General features: G+C 29.9%; 1 protein-coding gene across 2 annotated transcripts in view; it reads left to right on the plus strand.

Moving 5' to 3' along the window:
- Positions 1 to 9,195, plus strand: part of LOC142328422 (acyl-CoA synthetase short-chain family member 3, mitochondrial) — a 184,424-nt gene extending 175,229 nt beyond the window's left edge. For both annotated transcript variants that reach the window (XM_075372144.1, XM_075372143.1), the window contains exons 13-14: positions 1,998 to 2,173; positions 6,467 to 9,195. In XM_075372144.1, coding sequence (XP_075228259.1) covers positions 1,998 to 2,173; positions 6,467 to 6,562 — 272 coding nt within the window. In that variant the 3' untranslated portion in view covers positions 6,563 to 9,195. The remainder of the gene's footprint in view (positions 1 to 1,997; positions 2,174 to 6,466) is intronic.
- The last annotated feature ends 12,139 nt before the right edge of the window (positions 9,196 to 21,334 follow it).

Here is a 21,334-nt window from a genome sequence, read left to right on the forward strand (position 1 = left end):
TGCACAATGTTTTTCTGTATTCATTTCCAACTTATCATGTAGATTATTGATTTTTTTATAATTTTTGCTTCTCTACTTCCAACTTAACTTTGGAGTTCCTGAAATCCTTGAAATTTCCTTTTAGGAATTTTTTTTGGTCTCCACTTTTGTGCTGTTACTGATCCTTCTAGCATCATATTAATCAAACCTCTGCTTTCCATAACACGCTCAACCATAAAGCTTCTATTCTTATTTACTACATTTTTCACTTTGTTAATTAAATTTTTTCCAAACTACTTCATACCTATATTTCATTTATATAATGACCTCACTACTTATAAATAAAGTTATAACTCTAAGTTCACTAATAAATTCACTTCATGAGATGCTTCTTCAAGTTTAACTCTAATTTACTGTATAATAATTGTTTCTATCTATTGGCTGCTTTCTTCAACATTGGTGTTTTGGTTTTTATTTTAACACTTTTGCAATCTTCAATTAAAATGGCACCTGAATTTCTATACTGCTTTACTTGCTCATTTAGCTCATTTATATCTCATTTATTGTCTCTTTTTTTCACTAAAATTCATTTTGATACTAAATTTTATCATTGAATCTGTTGATTTTAAAATCATTTATTGAATATGCTGTTTTTAATTTTTCTTATGCATAATGTGTTTTTGAAACCTTATACAATTTATTTTCATTTCTCTAATGATGATCCCTTCATTCTCTTCTAGAGCATTTTTGATCACATTTACAAGATACCAATTAAATAAGGTAGAAGATAGGCAACATCTTTATTTGACTCCTCTTCCTAGGTTAAACTAGTACTACTTTATATACTCTTTATTTTCATAACAGTTTTCAGATTCACATAAAGAATAAATAATAAAAATATTGATGAGAAGTATAAAATTTGAAAAAAGTAAAAGTTTAAATGGAAGAAATGAAGGACTATTGAAATATAGATCTGACATTTATATATAGGTGTGTATATATATGTATTTATTAAAAGAGATTTATCCAATAAGGATAAATGTCTAGCCATCAATAGGAGATTCTACACTGCTTTTCCGCATTTCCAGTCAAACCAAACTACAAAAGTACCAAGGGTGTAACTATGCAACCAGATAATATGGGCTTGTTGGGGACTCAGTGAAAGTCTAACCAAAATCTACAAAAGAAAGGAGAAAAAGGATCAAAGCTAAGATAAAAGCAATAACCGGATAATCCACCACCATAGAAGGATTGCAAAATAAGATGAACAATCTTATCTAAAGTAATGAAACTCGAAAATTAAGTGCATTCTTGTCTTAACACTGTGCAATGAATTCATTGTTGATTGAAACTTATTGATAACTTTGAGGGTGTCTCGACAAACTACATGCAAAATTAGAGAATGTACAAAATATGAATACAAGAAGACCTTCAGTTTCATCACATCTAAAATATAACAAAATAAGCACTCCTTTAAATACAAAGAAACCCCAAACTTAATTTGATTAACTAATAAATCTTCATCATCTGCTCATCCCACACAGCTCTAGTTCTTTTACTCATTTTCAAATCATTTAAACATGTTTGTACAGAATTTGGTAACAATACTGAAAACATAATAAAATATCTACGCAGACTGATTAATTACTTACACTTATAAACGACATGAAATATAAAATACAGAATAAAAAAAATCAAAAAATTTATAGAGACAAAAAATATTTAACAATAACATACATTGCAGACATTCATACTGAATTGATAATTTATTCAAGCTTAAATCAGTTCAATATATTCAAACTAAGTAAATAAGTTTCCCTTACAAATACAGTAATTTCAATTGGAATATGTGAACTTTCACAATTTCCAATGTGCCCATATCCTCATATGCCCATATGAAAATAAGTTGGCATTTTCTCAAAATTACTATTTAAAAAAAAATACTAATAGCTTTTTAACATTATTCACTTTTAAATTAGTATTCTTTATAAAATAATTCTAATTATTTGCACTATTAGGTTGTGGTAAAACTGAAGAACAAGTCAGCTCAGATTTAGTTAAATTAGTAAGAGAACTGATCGGTCCAATTGCTGCATTTCGTCTTTCTGTTTGTGTTAGTGGATTACCTAGAACTCGATCCGGAAAGACAGCAAGGAAATCTATTGCTGATTTAGCTAGTGATAAAGCTATCAAGGTATTTATTGTTTTTGTTAAATAATATGTTATATTTATTTTTTAAACTGTTTAATTGTTTTTATAAAATTTATATACATAGTTTTTATTTGAGTTCTGTTGAGTCCTGATTGCCCACATGAAACTAGATCAAAATAACACTATAAGACATAAACTATGGTAAGTTTAGATGAGACATTAAAGTATGATAATAAAAAAACAAAAGAGGATTGTGACAGAATTGTAGATAAAAAGGATAAAATAATTTATAAAATTAAAAAATGTAATCATCTGCTTTATGAATTAGTATAAGATAAACAGACTATCTTTACAAAAAGGTGTTATTAAAGTATATAATTTCATGATTTAAGATCAATTTTAATATCAGTATTATATCAAAGTTTTATAATGAGTTATCCCTGTAAACATTTTTAGCTTACAAAAGTTTAAAGGAGAATTTAATCTGACTATTTGTTATTCATTAAAATGCACAATTAGATTTATTTGCTTATATATTTGAGGAGAATGATGAAAAAGGAGTAGGGAATGTAGGAGTGTAGGGATGATGAGATAGGAAAATGGAGTCATTTAACAGATTAGTGTTACAATGATTTTATAAAAATTTGAATTTCTAACGTTTTCCTTTCTCTCTGTGTGTGAATAAAAAACATGGCATATTTAAGAAAGCTATTATGAAGAAAATAAACAAGCACAGTTGAGAAAATAACTAAATTGAGGAAATAACGAATAAATTAAATTTTCTCTGTAATCTACAAAATAATCAGTTTTAAAAATTATAAAATTAGCACTCCAAAAACTGTATAAGAACAAAAGTAAAAGTAATTACAATTTGAAATGTTTCTTGACATCTTTGGTGCAGATTCAGGATGGAGTCTTCTTTGAGTGAGAAAAAGTTTTCGTATTAACAGCTTCTGCTGATTTGTTACAGTACAGAATTAATAATTATTTATAACTTTTTTCTCGCATACTACTTTTGTTTTCTCCTCCATGTTTATTACTTTAACAGAAATCTCTGCTTCATCAGATCAACTTTTATACTAAAAACATGATTAAGACATTAAAATTATAGCTAGGCATGTTTATATCTTATTCAGTGATGTAGAATGAACTAATCTGCTGCTGTTACAATTTTTTGATAGATAATGAAGCTATTGTGTTTGATACCACAATTTAAAATATATTTTTAAATATAAATTTTAATAATTTAAATTAATTATATTATTTTGAAAATTTAACCATCATGTTCAAATTTTATTTATTATACAATTAAATTTTTGTTACTGTCCCTTGTTATAAGTATTTTTTTCAAGATTTAAATTAGATTTAGATTTTAATTTGTCTAAATACTTTTTATGTTAAATGCCACAACGATAGTGGTGATTGGCAACTGCTATGAGTCACAAATCACTCCCAAAACTAATATAATCATTCTTAAGAAATAAGAATAACAAGTATTTCATGCCAGGTTTCCTATGTAAAGCAAAAAGTAGGATGGTTTCTTGTAACCTTCTTCATTGAGCCAAATATATGTGATTGTGTATATCAGTATGCCAACCACCATCAAAATAGAGGTGAGATTTTCATTCCTTTAAGTACTTCATTCTGTTCATTACTCAGACCAGCAGTACTGTAATCATCATTTCTCTTAAGAAAGCAGTGTTAATTGGTGATTTTTTAACTACAACTGTTTACGTGTATCAGAAAGGCTGGAAGATTGTGTAAAACTACAAATTAATATACTATAGTGAACCAATATATTATGTACAGTGCAATATTATTATATTGTATTAAGTCGATAGGAAAATTAAATTCCTTATTCTTGCAGAAGTAATCATAATAAGAAAGAATAAAAGTTCTTAGTTCAGATTCCAGTAAGGCATGGTGGCATGTTTTAAACTCTACAAAAATTCATTCTTGACATTACTAACTGTATTGGGTCAATTACCTGATATCTAAAAATAAAAACAAAGAAAAGAATAATATAAAATTAATGAAGTAAAATTTTAACATGATGATCAAATTTGAGAAATAACATGTTTAATTAAAATTTATGTTTAAATTACTATATAAAAAACTCTTGTGGTAGTTCTGTGCAAGAAGACTGACGTTTTGTTATTTTAGTAAATATGTAAACAATCAAAAAGCAAATTAAAATAAAATAAAACTATACACAAATATAAATAATAATATAACTATTATAAAGTAATATTAATTAATATAAAGAATAGTTTTAGTGCACTGCAAGAAGAGAATTAATTAGTAATGAGTTAATAATTTAGACGTCCTCACTAATTTCACAATCAGAATGCACTGATTTTTCAAAGTACAACACATTATATATATATATATATATATATATATATATATATATATATATATATATATATAAAATTTTAATTAAATGATGATATTTTTATACTCCTAATAAGTCAAAACATAAAGAAAATTCATTTTCACCTCACTCCCCACCATGAGATCAAAAGTAATACCAAACTTTTCTTTGAAAAGTCTGTAAAAAAAAATTTCATAATCTACCAACATACTATAAAAGCACTTTGTATCAATGACTGAGACGTCAAACATACCTCTGTTTAATATTTCATGTTGTTAACAGCATTGTATTAAAAAACATGTTTGATGAAGCAGTAATCTCTGAAAAAATATTAAACTTGTAGGAAAAACAAAAACAATAAGAAAAAATTAATCTTAGCAATAATTATAATCTGCTGCTAGGGTTCAATTTGCCATACTACTCATTAACAGTTCAAAATCAGTGTATTAATTTGATAAACAACAAATTATGAGGAGCGGCTGAAATGTAATCTATTCTGGAGCATTGTGGGAGAACAAAATGTTGCACAAAGCAACAGGTGATACCATCTTGTAATTTCATTCCCCTACTATTAACAGTCCAAAACTTGTTGACCCAAATCCTCTCATTTTCTGTCAGTCGCCATTGTTATGAACTCGAATTTGCTTTCTATGTCAATGCATCTAAAATAATGTGCAGCGATCAAATTTTTAGCAGCGAAAGTGAACTCTAGTGACATTCATTATCATTTAAAAGCTGTTTATATTGATGAACTACTGGTTGAGTACGATTCTTTATTGATAGTGTATTTTTCACAGTACTCAAGTTGGTGGGCAAAAAATTTTGTGCCTCAGAAGCTGGTAAAGTGAATATTACGATGAATTCCACTGTGGCTGACCAGTTTTTGTGCTGATGAGAAACGTATAAAAGGAGATGGATGAATTGATTCAAAATGACCACTGCATTGTAATGCAGTGGTCATTTTTTGGTAGTGGTTTTTTTTTGTGGTAGTGATGCACTGTTGCATCACTAGCAAGATTGGCATTACAAAGAATGATTAAGACAAATTATTATTGAGTAACCATAAAATCTGTTCTCAGTGAGTGCCACGTAAACTTAACAGAAAATAACAAACAATGGTGAAATGAATGTTGTGAACAGTTTCTGAAATGTTATCCTAATGAGGAAGATGACTTCCGTTTCAATACTGTGGAAGAAGATAGGAACCATACTATGGTTCACCACAATTAAAGATATTCAAAACACAACCCTTTGCAAAAAAAATCTCTTTACAGTGTTCTAGGATTCCAAATAAGTATATCGGACTGACTACCTGGAAAATGAGTTGACTGCAAATTCTGTGCAATACCTTAGGAAACTTTTGTGTTGCGTTTAACAATCCAAAGCTGATAATTCTGCAACTTGATAAAGTATGCTTGGCCACGAACATTGCATGCAACTATCATGATTCTTGTGAAGTTGAATTTTGAACCTGTTCCACACCACCATACTCACCAGATTTGACATCCATAATTTTCATTTCTTTATGCAATTAAAGGGATGAGATATTAAGCGTATTCATTTCACCACAGCTGATGAACTAAAGAACACAGTGAGGATTTGGATAAAGGGAAGAGTGCCAGCAATCTTCATTGATGGAATGTGAATACTGATTTACTGCTGGGGACATTTGTAGTTGTAAATGGTGATTGTATGAAAAAATAATAAGTTTTGTACCAAATAAACTGTACTCGTACGCCTTACTTGTTTCATTTGACTATTTCTTTTCATTTGCTAGTTATGTGCAACTGTTTTTTTTTTTTGGTTGTTTTTGGGGCGAAAAACGCCTGGGCGTTATCATCACCCGGTAGTTATTATTAAAAGGGTTATACAAACTGTGTATTACATTTCAGACACCCTGTGTAGTTGTGACAACATTTACAGTTGAATGTAAAATTAATACTAATTCTGTATTTTTTTTAGATACCAAGCACTATTGAAGATCCAACTGTATACAAAGAAATAAAGCGAGCATTACAGTCAGTGGGATATGCAAAAACTGCTCCAGATCCTCAGTAACAAGATTTAATAATTAATTTAGAAATAAATTATGTTAGGAAAATGTATAGACAAATAGATAACATGATAATCTCTTTTAATTTTTTACCTATTTACAAATATCATTTCCATTAATAATACAAATAGTTTGTGATAAATTTATCATGATTGTATGAATATACTTGCACATTATTTTTTTTTTGTGGAAGTATATAATGGATTATTAAATACAGAGAATTGTAAATTAACTAATAAACCAATCGTTTGTTAATAATCAGCACTAATTCTGTTACAATTATTAATACATTCTGATTATTCACGATCAAAGGAAAAGAACACACAGTTAGTTTCTTTAGCCAAGATTATTGTTCACAGAGTAAATAAAATATAATTTTATTAAAAAAAAGTATTACTTTATTACATGTATTACAAATAATAATTATAACCACATAAATTAATGCGTTACGCTATAAGGTATAGAACATATGAATGTACTTGTCATAATCATTCTATCTCTGATGGTATGTTTTAAGTTTTTTCTTTTACAGTTTGATAGGACAGGAAAATAACATTTACACTTTATATTAGTTAAGGCCATAAATTAGAAATAAAAATATATAATGTCACTAGAAGACTGACATGAGACACTTTGAGTATTGATGGCCTAGCAAAAGGCTGATTAGTTACTAGCTGCCAGTTTGGTCAATTGAAGCAGTCGAGGCAGGCTAGCATCTAACTTAATTTCACTATGAATAGAGCCATTTGGTGACCATCATCAGTGTCAGAGGCCGACTGGACTAGTAAGGTGGCTGTGCTTCTCAGTACTGAGCACTTTCTCCTTCTCTTGAAATGTTGTCTAAATAAGTTTATTGATAATGTTCTGGTCTGACCGTGCAAGCATGTTCTTTTACAGATATTCCACTGTAATGATTGGCTGTCATTGATTGGCTGAGTTGGCACAGTATAAAAATCATACTTACTGGATGTCACTACAGTATGTTAGTCGAAATAGCTTGTCTTCCGATTGGCTGCTTCCAACATCTAATACTGCAGCAGTTGTATGATATCGGCAACCATAATATTAAAAATATATAATTCAGAAGTTTTAAAATATTTCAGCATGTGATAAGGACACACTACCAAAAAGATTGTTGTATTCAGATTTTGTACTAAAAAATAGTCAACCACAACTGAATTTAAAAAAAAAAAAAGCTGGTGAAAATATATAAGCACATACATATGTACTTCTTTTTTTATGTACAGTACCTGTGATAATCACAAGGTGTAATAACAGCCTGAAGAAGTCAAGTTCTTTGTTACATGCTGATGCATGTAACAAAGCTATATGGTAAGACCAGTAATTTACAAAAGCAGAGTCAACTAAGCAGCTTTGGTTAAAATTCAGTACTAATCCTGTTCCAGGAGTGTACATAACAATAGACAGTTCCAGAAGATATTTTTCTAGGGCTTCTATTTAATAATTATATATGCGAATGACCCATTACCACCCTCGTTAAGGGGCTTTTCAAAGGTGAAGATTGTACGAAATTGTTAATATTTAATGACAACAAACTAAACCAAATTAAAGCTTAAGTCTTTTTTGTTATATTATAACAAAAAGGAGTTTATTCCTGTTCTCTTCATTCTCTGTTACCCTACCTATGAAATTTTGTACTGCTGTTCAACATGTAGCTACATGGTTGGTAGCAAGTTTACTATACTAAATAGAATAAAAATTTTACTAATCTTTTAATTTCTAGATTTTGTTCTTTGTGTTTGTGGCTGCATGTGCACACTTCAAACCGCATAAAAATTAAATAACTATTACATAGATTAATTGTATTGTTTTATTACATACTTAATAGATATCTGATTTGTTTAAGATAGGCAACATAAAAAACAGTACCAGTACCACTTCTGAAGCACATCTTTTTTAAAATCACTTTGAAAGATCCTTTAAACAAAAAAAGCTCCAGTAATTTGAAAAATTTTTTTAATAATTATTTTAGATGTTATTTGATTTAATCATGCTCTTCAACAAAAAACTAAGAGCACTCTAAATTCAGAAAAAAATTGGATTTTTAACATTTGCAACAAATTTTCGTTAGTACGAAATAAATTTTGAAGCAATCTACAAGGAAAAGAAATTCAGTATTACTGAAACAAATCTACTGAATGCTTTCTTGAAAAATATCACATTTTGTGTGGTGCTTATTAACAATAACAGTAGAAATTTGTTTCCTTTAATTGCAATGGAAAATATATCGCCAAACATCTCAAACCAAGAGCTGCTGGATTAACCAACTAGTACTGATTATATATATTGCTTATAACTAAAAATCATTTTATTGTTAAATATTTAGATTTAATTTAGAATTATTTTGAATTGTTATGTTTTTGTAATTATCCTAACTTCTGTAAACAATTTAGTAAAAAAATATTCTAGCTCAACACACTTAAGTGTGACCACTATATATATATATATATTTTGTATTTTATTATTATTATTAATTTATTTCAAAATATTATGTAACTTAAGGTTGAGTTTTATTGTATTATTTTTTATTTAAAATAAAGATAATATATTTATATGTATCTGGCATTATGGTTAATAACAATTAGCATTGGAATAATTAGAAACTAAATATTTTTTACTATACTTGTGTGATTTTATTCTCTTATATTCTTTTAATCCTTTCAGTTTACTATTTTAAAATATATCCTATGTGTCTTTTCATTGACTTAATTCTGTTCATCTATAACAGATTACATAAATATATATCAAGTGAACGTGTTATTAATATATGTTCAAGTATTTATAATTAAACAGGAGTCTACTTAACTTGATGCAAATTGTATGCAACAGCTACTGATTTTAAATTCACAGATTTTTTATCTGTAGTTGAATACCTTACTGACTGACATTATTATGACATGTTCTCTAGCCGTTTAACATCTATACTAAATGGTACAAGTTTGGTTGAATTTACTACCAGAAAAACAAGAATAATTTCTATTCATTATAACTGACAGATCTCTCAGTGCAATAATGGATTCCATCAAAACCAATCTTATGGTTAATTAGGGTATATTGTACCACCATATCTAAAATAACTTTTTATATTCTTATTTCAGTCAGCAACATATATATGTAGCAGAACAAACATTATCAAAATACATACAGGCATCATTTCAATTCATATTCAGCAAAGTTCTAATAACAACAGATGCATAACATAGACCAGCATTTCTCAACCTGGGATCACAGTGATATAAAAAGGGGGTTTTGAAATTGGTCTACAACTTTATACATAAACAATAATGAAATCATTTTATGAGAAAAATAAATCATCTATTATAAACATTTTACTTACATTTATAAGTACACATGTAAAGAAAGTAATTTAATGAGATGGTTGCGTTTGTTTTTCATTTAAAAGTTTCTCCATCGAGAGAAACTTTGTTTCTCTCTATAGAGATACATGCATGTGTTTCTAACATATCTCCATATGTTAGAAAGCAAATTGTTTTCCACTGATAAAAGACGATTTTTATATTTAGTTTTTAGCACAACCATAGACAAAAAACCCTTTTCACAGAGGTAAGACATGCCAAAAGAGATTAGTATTTTCAATGCTTCTGTGATTAAATTTTCATGTTCACTTCGATCAGTAACCCAAAACATATCTAAATCTTCACATGTGATTTATAGTTGTAACTTTTTATCAGTAGACATTTTGATGAGCTGGTTGTGAATCTCAACTGGTAACTTAGCAGCTGCAGCAATATATTCACTAAATGAATTCAGTACCCATCTCTTCAAGAAGTCATCTTATCTTCCAGGAAATATTCCGCCAACTGAATTTTTAGTTCACACAAATGCATCTTCATGCTATTCAAACTGTGTTGAATAATAGTGCCTTCTTCATACAGATTTTTCTCAATATAATTGGAAGTGAGTGGAAACATATCAATTTTTGCTTTGAGGGCAAATAATCCAAATATCAAGCTTCTTAATAAAAACATGAACTTTGTTGTCATTAATAAAATGTTTAATCACCTGCTTGTAAATTCACATTATAGTTGTTTAAATCCGAAAATACACCAGCTAACTAAGCCAACAGCACTCATTCTGTAAAAACATTGAGAATGGTGTTTGTTTTTCTTGGAAAAGTATTAATTCATCTTGCAATTCCAATAATCGGGTTAACACTATGCCTCGCGATAACCATCTGACTTCTGTGTGGAAAAGAAGAAATTTTCTTCTTTTTGCCCATTTCTGTGCATACTTTAGCCAACATCCTATTCCATAATAGTCGACTTTCAATAAAATTAACCATTTTTACAGCTTCACAAAGAATTTGTTTAACATTTTCCAGTATGTTTATTGTGACAAGAGCATGTCTGTGAAGCAGTGTATCTGTTCTCGCCTTGGTATAAGACGATCTTTTAATTTTTTTCAGAAATCCACTGTTCTTTTCTTTTATCACCTTTGCACCATTACTACATACTGCAATGCGTTTTGTGTAATCTACCATTCTATGTTATAGTTTTTAGTATCTTCATAAAAAACATCAAAAAGACATATCTTGTTGCATGACCAGGTACTGATTTGTAAAACAACATATTGATTGATCTGTCCCTATCACATTCATATCTCACAAAACATAAGAATTGAGAAATGTTTGCCACATCTGTTGATTCATCAAATTGAATATTAAAAAATTCACTTGAACTCACTTGCTGAATTATCTGATCAGGAACATCGGCAGCCAAGTCATCGGTTCACCTTGATTCTGTGTCGTTAGAGAGCAGACTTTCTTCAATTTTTTTTTTCTTCCAACCTTATTCAAACACTGACCATATCAATTGCAACAGGCAATATTAGGTTTTCTGCGATTATATGGGATTTGGACATCTTAACTACTCTTAATAGTATGAAATAAGATGCTTCAAGTGTACTTTTTATCAGCATGACCTTATTTACAAATTTGATGGTTTAATTTACTTAATTTTGATGGTTTCATGCTTTCATCAAAGAGGACTTAAAAGCAAACAGTGCATTGTGGCTTTTCATCCAGTGAGGTAAAACCATAATCTAAATAACTGTCATTGTACAATCTTGTCGCTTTACCAATTGATTCACTGGATGTAGATAACTCACTTCATTTTTTCCAAAATTTTTCCATTTTGGAAAAGAAAGTAATTGATAAAAAAACATCTCCACCGTTTGACCAAACACTAAAAATCAACACTCCAATTATTATTTTCAGTGAAATTATGCTTTTAAAAAGTTAATAAAGGCACCAAACACACACTTCACATTCGAAACTAAACTGACATTCTGCAATCCTTACACTTATTTTATATTGCTGAGAGCATGACGTGTTCAAATATATCATATGTATGTTCAAACATGTGTTCTCACAGAAATTGTTAAGCAAGCAGACAAAATTAGAAGGAGCATGAACACATCTAGCTGAAAGCTGTAAATAGCTCATATTTGTACACTTTATATAGGCATGTTCATACTCTTCGCTATCAACGCAGCTAAATTGTTTTAACTAGGTTTCATTGGGTTGGGGTCGGGGGTCGTGAAATATTCATTATATATTTTTTTTTACTTTTGGGGGTCATGGAACTAAAAAGGTTGAGAATCACTGTCATAGATTGACCAAAATTTAAGTAAATGTCAAAAAAATTCAGTTATAATTTATGGAATCAATTATATAGCCTAATATGCTTTAAGGAAAAACATAATTGCCTTCACATTAATTTTCAAAAAGAATTTGAACTTTTATTTGATTTTTGTATTTCAATAAAAAATTTTATTGTACTAAATATGATCAATCTTCTGTACGATTGCTACCTGTCCTATAATATACAAATGACCAATTAGCTAAGTCTAATCTGTAAATAGTTAAAAATGAAATCTGTTACTTTAGAGGGAAATATGCTTGTACATTTGTATTAGTAATGTTTTACTAGAGCTGTCTTTATAGCTATTATTAAACTACCAAAATTATGTATGTATCATTAATTGAAACAGTAATTGTTGTAATACACATGTTAACAAGTACTGGTACTAAATTACATGCTTGTGTATTTTATTACTTACTAATAAAAGCATGGATTCAAATAGTCCATACATGAGCTACGCTACAAACTTAACTAATACACTTACATGTAACCTAACTTTATGTTAAAGATATTATTTTGTAGGAATGGAAGTCTTGATAATCAGATTTATACATTTAGTAATAATTTTGCATTATTTTTTAGTTTGTAGTAATATACCGGTAATAATGAACTTTGTATGATTTTCACTTATTTCAAAATTGATAATTTTATTCTTAAATATGAAATGCTGTAAATCTATTAAAAAATAAAATTGTATCATTTTTTTATAATTTACAACAAACTAAAAAACTTGATGTTATGAAAACTCATTAAACTAAAAACATTAATAATGGGAGAATTTACTATGTTGTTTTTATTATTACCCTCATATATGTAACTTCTTTCTGTGATAAAAGTTTTCACAGAAATAATTCTAATTTCTACCTTGAATTAATTTTCATGTTTTTAGTATTGAACAGTACATACTTTACTTAATTTATTACTTTAAGAATTTTTAAGTGCATACAATTGATATTCCTTAGTAATTTAATCTATTATGCATTAACAAGTTTTGTAATGGACTCATTACATAAAATATTATTTAATATCTGAAAATATTGGTTTAGAAGATAGTAGTCAAATCCTTTGTTATGTAAAATATAAGTATTCATTTTTTGCTGTAGTTTAATGCACTTAAATACTTAAAAATTTAGAAGTAAATATTCTTTATTAAAATTATGTGAATTTATTCTTAAATTTGTTGAAAATTTTATTATTAATGATTTTTTCAAAATTTAGTTGTCTATACCAAATTTTACTGTTTTAAAGCATCTGAAATATTTTCAATAAAACTGAACTGTTTTATTTACTTTTTTAATTTATATTCAGTTTAATTTGCTTATCAGATTAGCAAGAAGTAACAAACACAACACAGATGGTTAGTAGGGTCCACAGTTATAAGTCCACATTTGAATAGGCCAACATAGGTACAGACTTCTGTTTGACAAAAATAAACTTTTTTGACTTGGGTACATTAGAAAAAAGAATTTATTTTAAAGATTATTTATGGTTTATTTAAATCTATTTTGTTATTGTAAAAAAAAAAAACATTTTTGCCTTTTTAATTCACAAAACTTAAAAAAGTCCAGTTTTTTATTTTAATTTTGTTGGCCATTCTAGTATGATACTTTACCATTATAGCTTTAGCTGCTATAGCAGAATATATCACTATAACCAGAAAAATAAAAATGAATTAATATATTTTTAGAACAAATATGTAGGTTATTCCTTCAGTTTTACGATTACAAAAAAATCACACACCACATAACACATGTTGTTTGCAACAACATGAAATAACATTAAATCATAAATTCACAGATGTAGAAACAAATTTAATACAATATAAAGCAAATTAAAACTAATTATAAGAACAGTTTGAAATGTCCTATGTCCTCCTACACTTGCCTATGTCCTAACAATATTCTTCTTGATCAACTTCAATGCAAATCAGAAATCTTCTTTGTGTCCATGTGAAAAAATGCTAGATTAAAATCTTCCCTTCCAATCATTTTAATAATTTAATACTTTGCACCATTCTCTCTGCTTAATTTAATAAACTAGTTCCTTTCCATTACAATTAGATTTTAAAAAAGGCTCTCTATGTCTTATTCATAATGAAAGTGAAAAATGCTGGCGAATACTCTCCACATTAACTGCTATAAAAGTATGATTTTAGTCAAATTAAAAAATTTAATTGAATTTTTCTTCATGTAAAAAAAATAATAATAAAATTTTTAGTTTAAAAACAAATAGTAATATAATAAAGGAAAAAATGGGGTTCGTTTCCTGTGCTGATAATAATATCTGAACATCTTTTTCCAGAAATGAAAAAGATTGATTAGTTCTGAATGTTGTGATACATTCTTCCATATGGAGGCTGTGAATAGGTAGAGGATTTTTATAAACCTCAACTGAACTAAAGAGGAGAAAATCTTTCCAATTCACAACTGTAGTTTTAAAAATCAGGTCTCTGGTTTTTCCTAAACAAATCTCTAACAAGACAGGCATGATAGAAAAGATTCTTGTTTACAATTATCACCAGGAGTAATTCCTGGTGGTAATTGGAAACAAGAATTCAATAAGCCATGCATTTGACTCATCAGATTCTAGAGAGCTCAAATCAATATGTAAGAAGGTGTAGGAGCTTCAATAGAAACCCTCCATCAAAATTAGACCAAACATAAATATCTCTTTGGAACATTAAACAAACTCCCTGTTAAAAATTATAAAGTTACAGAAATAATCAAAATTAAAAATTGTAATATTCATACTTCAAAAAACAAGATTCATAGACAAAAACACAATATATTAGAGAGAAAATTATAGAATTTTCAAAAGGAAAACTGGAAAAAAATAGAAAATATGGTACATTTGGGAACAGCTTTTATATCAACATGAAAATATTAGACTTTCAAAAATTTCTATTCATCTACTCCAATTCAACATTTAGTTCTTCTAATGATAAAATGTGGAAATAACTAATTAATGCCCATGTTCCAGTTAATGAGGATAATAAAGAACCAAAACAAAGTAGAACAATTCTAGTTACTAGCAGAAAAAAAAAATTATAAAATAAATTTTGTTTTTGTTAAAGGAAAAAAAATTTTTTTTTAAATTTAGAATTAAATATTCTTTATTAAAATTATATGAATTTATTCTTAAATTTGTACAAAATTGTAACATTACTGATTTTTCAAAATGTAGTTGTCCATATCGAAATTTGCTGTTTTAAAGCTTCTGAAATATTTTGAATAAAACTGAACTGTTTTATTTACTTTTTTAATTTATATTCAGTTTAATTTGCTTATCAGATTAGCAAGGAGTAATAGACATAACACAGATTAAACAGATAATTCAATCACAGAAAGAAGGAGATTCCTAGCCATTTCAAACTGAGCATTACGAACAAAAAACTATAGTGGAGTTAGGATGTCAGTGTCACTGATAATACTGCTGACAAAGTGGCTACAGTATAAAATTAAAAAATGATTCTCTGGAAATGATTGTAAAAAAGTAACTTGCATTGTTTAAAAAAAGGAGGATGTTTTTTACTTGTTTTATATTTTAACATCCCATCATGTTAAAAAAAAAATATATATATATATAGATATATATATATATATATGTATGTATATTTGCTGATCTTTTTATATCCTAACCTGAATTTAAGAGAATTCCAAATCGACCATATTGTCATTTGCTTTAAAAATCAGAAAAAATCCAAAGTATCAGTCAAAAAGAGTACAAAGATCAAAAGTGATCACTATTTCACAGCAGTCAATTTGAGACCACTCCACAAAATGAAGATAAGAAAAGGTTCACTAAAAGAATCATATTGTCTGTTGGGTAAAGTTAAAAAAAAATAAAAAAACACACAGCTAGTATTTGCCAAAAGAAATTGGACTTTTAATTATGTAAAACAACTGAACTTATGTTAAAGCATAACCTTAAATTAAATGAAATTATGAAATAAACATAACTTAATTTCACATAAGAAATATCAACTGAAATCAGCATATCAGTAATAATATTATTAAAATGAGATTACAATTATATACTTAGAAAAACAAAACATCGATAAACATAATATATCTGAAAACTATTGCATTACTGACAAATGCTGTAATATTGAAAAATTAGTAATGAACAAATGTCATAACCTTAGAAAAATAAATTAAAGTAAATCTTGATTGGCATTGGCCTTTCCTGATTTATGAACCACAAACTTAACGTTAAATAATGTAAAAATGTAATTTTAGTTGACGTAGAAAAATACACAATAATATTACAGTACAAAAGAATTAATTACAATATAATCACACTGAACTTAATTGAGCACATGAAATGGGTTGCAGCTGAATTGACAGCCTTCTGTAAGTGACCTGTCGTGACTGTACTAAAGTGAAATTGAAACTTGAACGGCATAGGTAGGATGAACTGAATGTTCCACAAATTTGAATGATAACATAAAGGTTTAACGTAATGAGTAAAGAAAAACTGAACTTGCCTGTAGCAACAAATATTTGCCAGAGATGACCTCGTAACAGCAAGTACGGAAGAATACCTATGTAGTCCTGGGCGTAGTCCGCACGGTGAATCAGGAATACAGCGGCGTGATGTGGTTTAGTGGTAGAGTGAGGCGCGGAATCTCAAATGTGTTGTGATGAGTTTGAAATTCTGCTTGAGCGTGAATGTTAACACAGAGTTTTGCAGGAGAGTATTGCCATAGGCGACTGCACTGGTTAGATGTTGGAGGTACTCTGCCGAAAAGATGGCGAAAAAAGGCGGGGGTAACCAGATCCAGGTAGTGTACAGGAGAGTGTTTGTGTATGTATTAGTAAGGGGACGAAAAAATAACGGGTGTATGAAAAGGTTGGTCAGAAATAACTCGATAGAATAATGGGCGCGGTCGCTAAGGATGACGGGGGGAGGGTCGAACAGAAGAACAATAATAGAGACAGGTGGACTTTACGGACCCAGCAATACGAAACCAAGTGGAATTCAAACATTCCTTGTAACAAAGCAACGGGACCTACCCTAGCTGTGAATTCGTAGAAATAACGGAAAAACTTTATGCCAGAATGGCGTAAACATACTGGGGGGCGAGCGAGCAGAATCATGAAGAGAAGACCAGAGGAGGAATCTTGTTTCCAGGAGTAGTGATGAAACCAGAAGAGAGTTTGATACGGATGACACGGAAGATACCATCCTTACCAGGAAATGTTTCCGAGATGACACCAATGGGTTTTTCGGGAAGTCCAAGGATTGGAGATCCGATAAGGAAGTGTCCAGGGGAAAGCGTGCAGGATTCTTCAGCAGGGTCCGATGAAAGAGAAGTTAGAGGTCGGCTATTCATAATTGCCTCAATACGGGCGAAAATTGTGCAAAAATTCTTCAAAGGTGAAGGGGGCGTCACCGAAGGTTCGATGTAGTAACGTTTTGGCTGACTTGACAGCGGCTTCCCACAGACCACCGAAGTTGGGAGCATAAGGTGGATTAAAATGCCAAGTGACGCCTTGGGACGACAGATTGGTTGAGATTTGATCTTGGGAATTGGCAAGGAGATTCGAAACTTCCCTTAAATGCCTCGAAGCGCCGACGAAATTTGTACCATTGTCCGAGTACACTGTATGAGGTCGGCCTAAAGCGTTGGAAGGATGCGAGGAAGGCTTGAGTGGATAGATCAGAAACAAATTCCAAATGCACAGCTTTGGTGGACAAACATATAAAGATACACAAATATCCCTTTTGGATTTTGCCGTTTCGTAAATTAGAAGATTTATAAGGGAAGGGTCCGGCAAAGTCAGTGCCTACAGCAGAGAAGGCCCGTTGAGGAATGACACGATCAGCATGAAGATCAGCCATGATGGGTTGGGTTGAGAAGGGTCTGAAGCGTTGACAAGTCAAACAGTTTTTAATGGCTTGACGAATTACAGTGTGTGCAGATATGACCCAAAAACGTTGCGCGACGAGTGCTTGGGTGTGTCGAGGACCACAGTGCATGCCATCGAGATGATGTTTTCTGATGAGAAGTTTGGATAAATTGGAAGTTTTGGGCAGTAACAGCTGATGTTTTGAATCATAGGCCAGTGACGACTGTTGACGTCCACCAACGCGAATTAAGTGGTTGTTGTCATATCTAGAAATCAAAATGTCATAAGCGACTTGATAATTTTCCGCAGAAATTGGCAGATTCAATTAATAGGAGCGCATTACCAGATAAATGTGTCCTTAGAATTTGCAGTTTTTGTTCAGAAGATAACTGTGAATTTTCATGGACGGAACCTTTGAACAGATTGTGAAAATTTATCCAGTCGTGGAAATTTCCAGAAAAAATGGGAATTTTGAATTTCGGAGTCTCTAATAAGGAATGAAAGACTGGTTTGATATTCTGTTTTAAATCGGGAGTTTCTGATTCTACACGTTTAATGGGACAAAACAATGAATCCCATTCGGTGCTGATTAAATTTATATCACAAATTTCTGACTGGTTTTTTATTTCTGAGTTATTAACAAGAATTTCATCGAGGATGCCATAAAACTGTTGATCGAGGGCTTTGATATCATCAAATTGTTTACTAGATACGGAAATTCCGTGAAAGTTGACGATTCTCCTGAGTTTGTTAACACGAAGCTGCGCTTTGGCTAACAGCGCAGCGTTAGCTGAAATGATGGTGGCCTGAGCACGAGTCATATTGTGCATTAAGTTTACAATAAATATTTAAATAGTAAGATTAGATACAACATGAAATACCACTCTTAAAAATAACAACTTAATTATACAACAATAATATAAAATCAGAAAGAATTTTTTATCAGAGAATTAATACATACGATAATCGTTATATTAAATTATCACAGGCAATAATTAATTATATAATTACTGTAACTAGTAGTTGTCGTTTACAACTTTCATGAAATCATTACTTTCAGTAACATGCTTAAAAACAATACAATATAAGATATTCTAAATTTGAAAGAACAATTTAAAGTATTTATAATAGAAAGAGTTTAGATCAAAAATGTTTGAAAGAGATTTTATAACAAAAATTTACTTTAACAAATGTAGTATGAACTGTAAATCCGGAATGATATCCGGCAGCCGGAGGACCAAAAACAACTAGCTATGTTGGGTAAAGTTAAAAAAAATAAAAAAACACACAGCTAGTATTTGCCAAAAGAAATTGGACTTTTAATTATGTAAAACAACTGAACTTATGTTAAAGCATAACCTTAAATTAAATGAAATTATGAAATAAACATAACTTAATTTCACATAAGAAATATCAACTGAAATCAGCATATCAGTAATAATATTATTAAAATGAGATTACAATTATATACTTAGAAAAACAAAACATCGATAAACATAATATATCTGAAAACTATTGCATTACTGACAAATGCTGTAATATTGAAAAATTAGTAATGAACAAATGTCATAACCTTAGAAAAATAAATTAAAGTAAATCTTGATTGGCATTGGCCTTTCCTGATTTATGAACCACAAACTTAACGTTAAATAATGTAAAAATGTAATTTTAGTTGACGTAGAAAAATACACAATAATATTACAGTACAAAAGAATTAATTACAATATAATCACACTGAACTTAATTGAGCACATGAAATGGGTTGCAGCTGAATTGACAGCCTTCTGTAAGTGACCTGTCGTGACTGTACTAAAGTGAAATTGAAACTTGAACGGCATAGGTAGGATGAACTGAATGTTCCACAAATTTGAATGATAACATAAAGGTTTAACGTAATGAGTAAAGAAAAACTGAACTTGCCTGTAGCAACAAATATTTGCCAGAGATGACCTCGTAACAGCAAGTACGGAAGAATACCTATGTAGTCCTGGGCGTAGTCCGCACGGTGAATCAGGAATACAGCGGCGTGATGTGGTTTAGTGGTAGAGTGAGGCGCGGAATCTCAAATGTGTTGTGATGAGTTTGAAATTCTGCTTGAGCGTGAATGTTAACACAGAGTTTTGCAGGAGAGTATTGCCATAGGCGACTGCACTGGTTAGATGTTGGAGGTACTCTGCCGAAAAGATGGCGAAAAAAGGCGGGGGTAACCAGATCCAGGTAGTGTACAGGAGAGTGTTTGTGTATGTATTAGTAAGGGGACGAAAAAATAACGGGTGTATGAAAAGGTTGGTCAGAAATAACTCGATAGAATAATGGGCGCGGTCGCTAAGGATGACGGGGGGAGGGTCGAACAGAAGAACAATAATAGAGACAGGTGGACTTTACGGACCCAGCAATACGAAACCAAGTGGAATTCAAACATTCCTTGTAACAAAGCAACGGGACCTACCCTAGCTGTGAATTCGTAGAAATAACGGAAAAACTTTATGCCAGAATGGCGTAAACATTGTCATTAAAAATTTAAGAGATAGCTCAGTAACTAACTGCAATTTTCAAGAAAACTGACAAGCAGTAAAACCAAAAATTGAAAGGAACTGAAAGTTAAAACTAACAGAAATGGCCATAGATATCTGCATTTTAAAAAGAAACAGAAAATACAGGTGGTTTAATGGAATATGAGAAGAAGCTACAATTGAAAAATTAAAAGGCTAGAGAGCATGGTATTCCTCAAAGACAAACAAAACCTATCTAAGATTTAGATCAATCAGCCAACAAACATTTAAAATTATCAGAACACCAATATTAGACTTAAATTGAAGAAGTTGAATGGAACTTAATGAAAAACTACATGAGGGATATCTGCTAAATATTTAAGGATAAACTTACCAAATATCAATCATCAGCCTTTGTTTCAAGGATAAGGATGGAAAATTAAGACATAACAACAAAGACAACTGCAATAATTCTAGCAAGATACTTTGAAAAAAGTTTCCAAGCAACCTGATGAAAGATTCCTATTCAAAGATCCAACATCATGAACAAAAAAACTTCCAATCACCTAATGAAATAAAATAGGGAAAATCATTCAGAAATTGAAGAACAAGGCAGCAGCTAATGAGTTGATCACAGAATTCTGGAAATCAACCCAAAAAAGAACTGAAGAACATCTATTCGTAGAAGAGATGTAAGAATCTAAAAATTCTACAAGATTGGAAAATGCACTAATACATTCACTAAACAA

Source organism: Lycorma delicatula, chromosome 7 (genome assembly GCF_047948215.1).
Source record: "Lycorma delicatula isolate Av1 chromosome 7, ASM4794821v1, whole genome shotgun sequence".
Taxonomy (NCBI): Eukaryota; Metazoa; Arthropoda; class Insecta; order Hemiptera; family Fulgoridae; genus Lycorma; species Lycorma delicatula.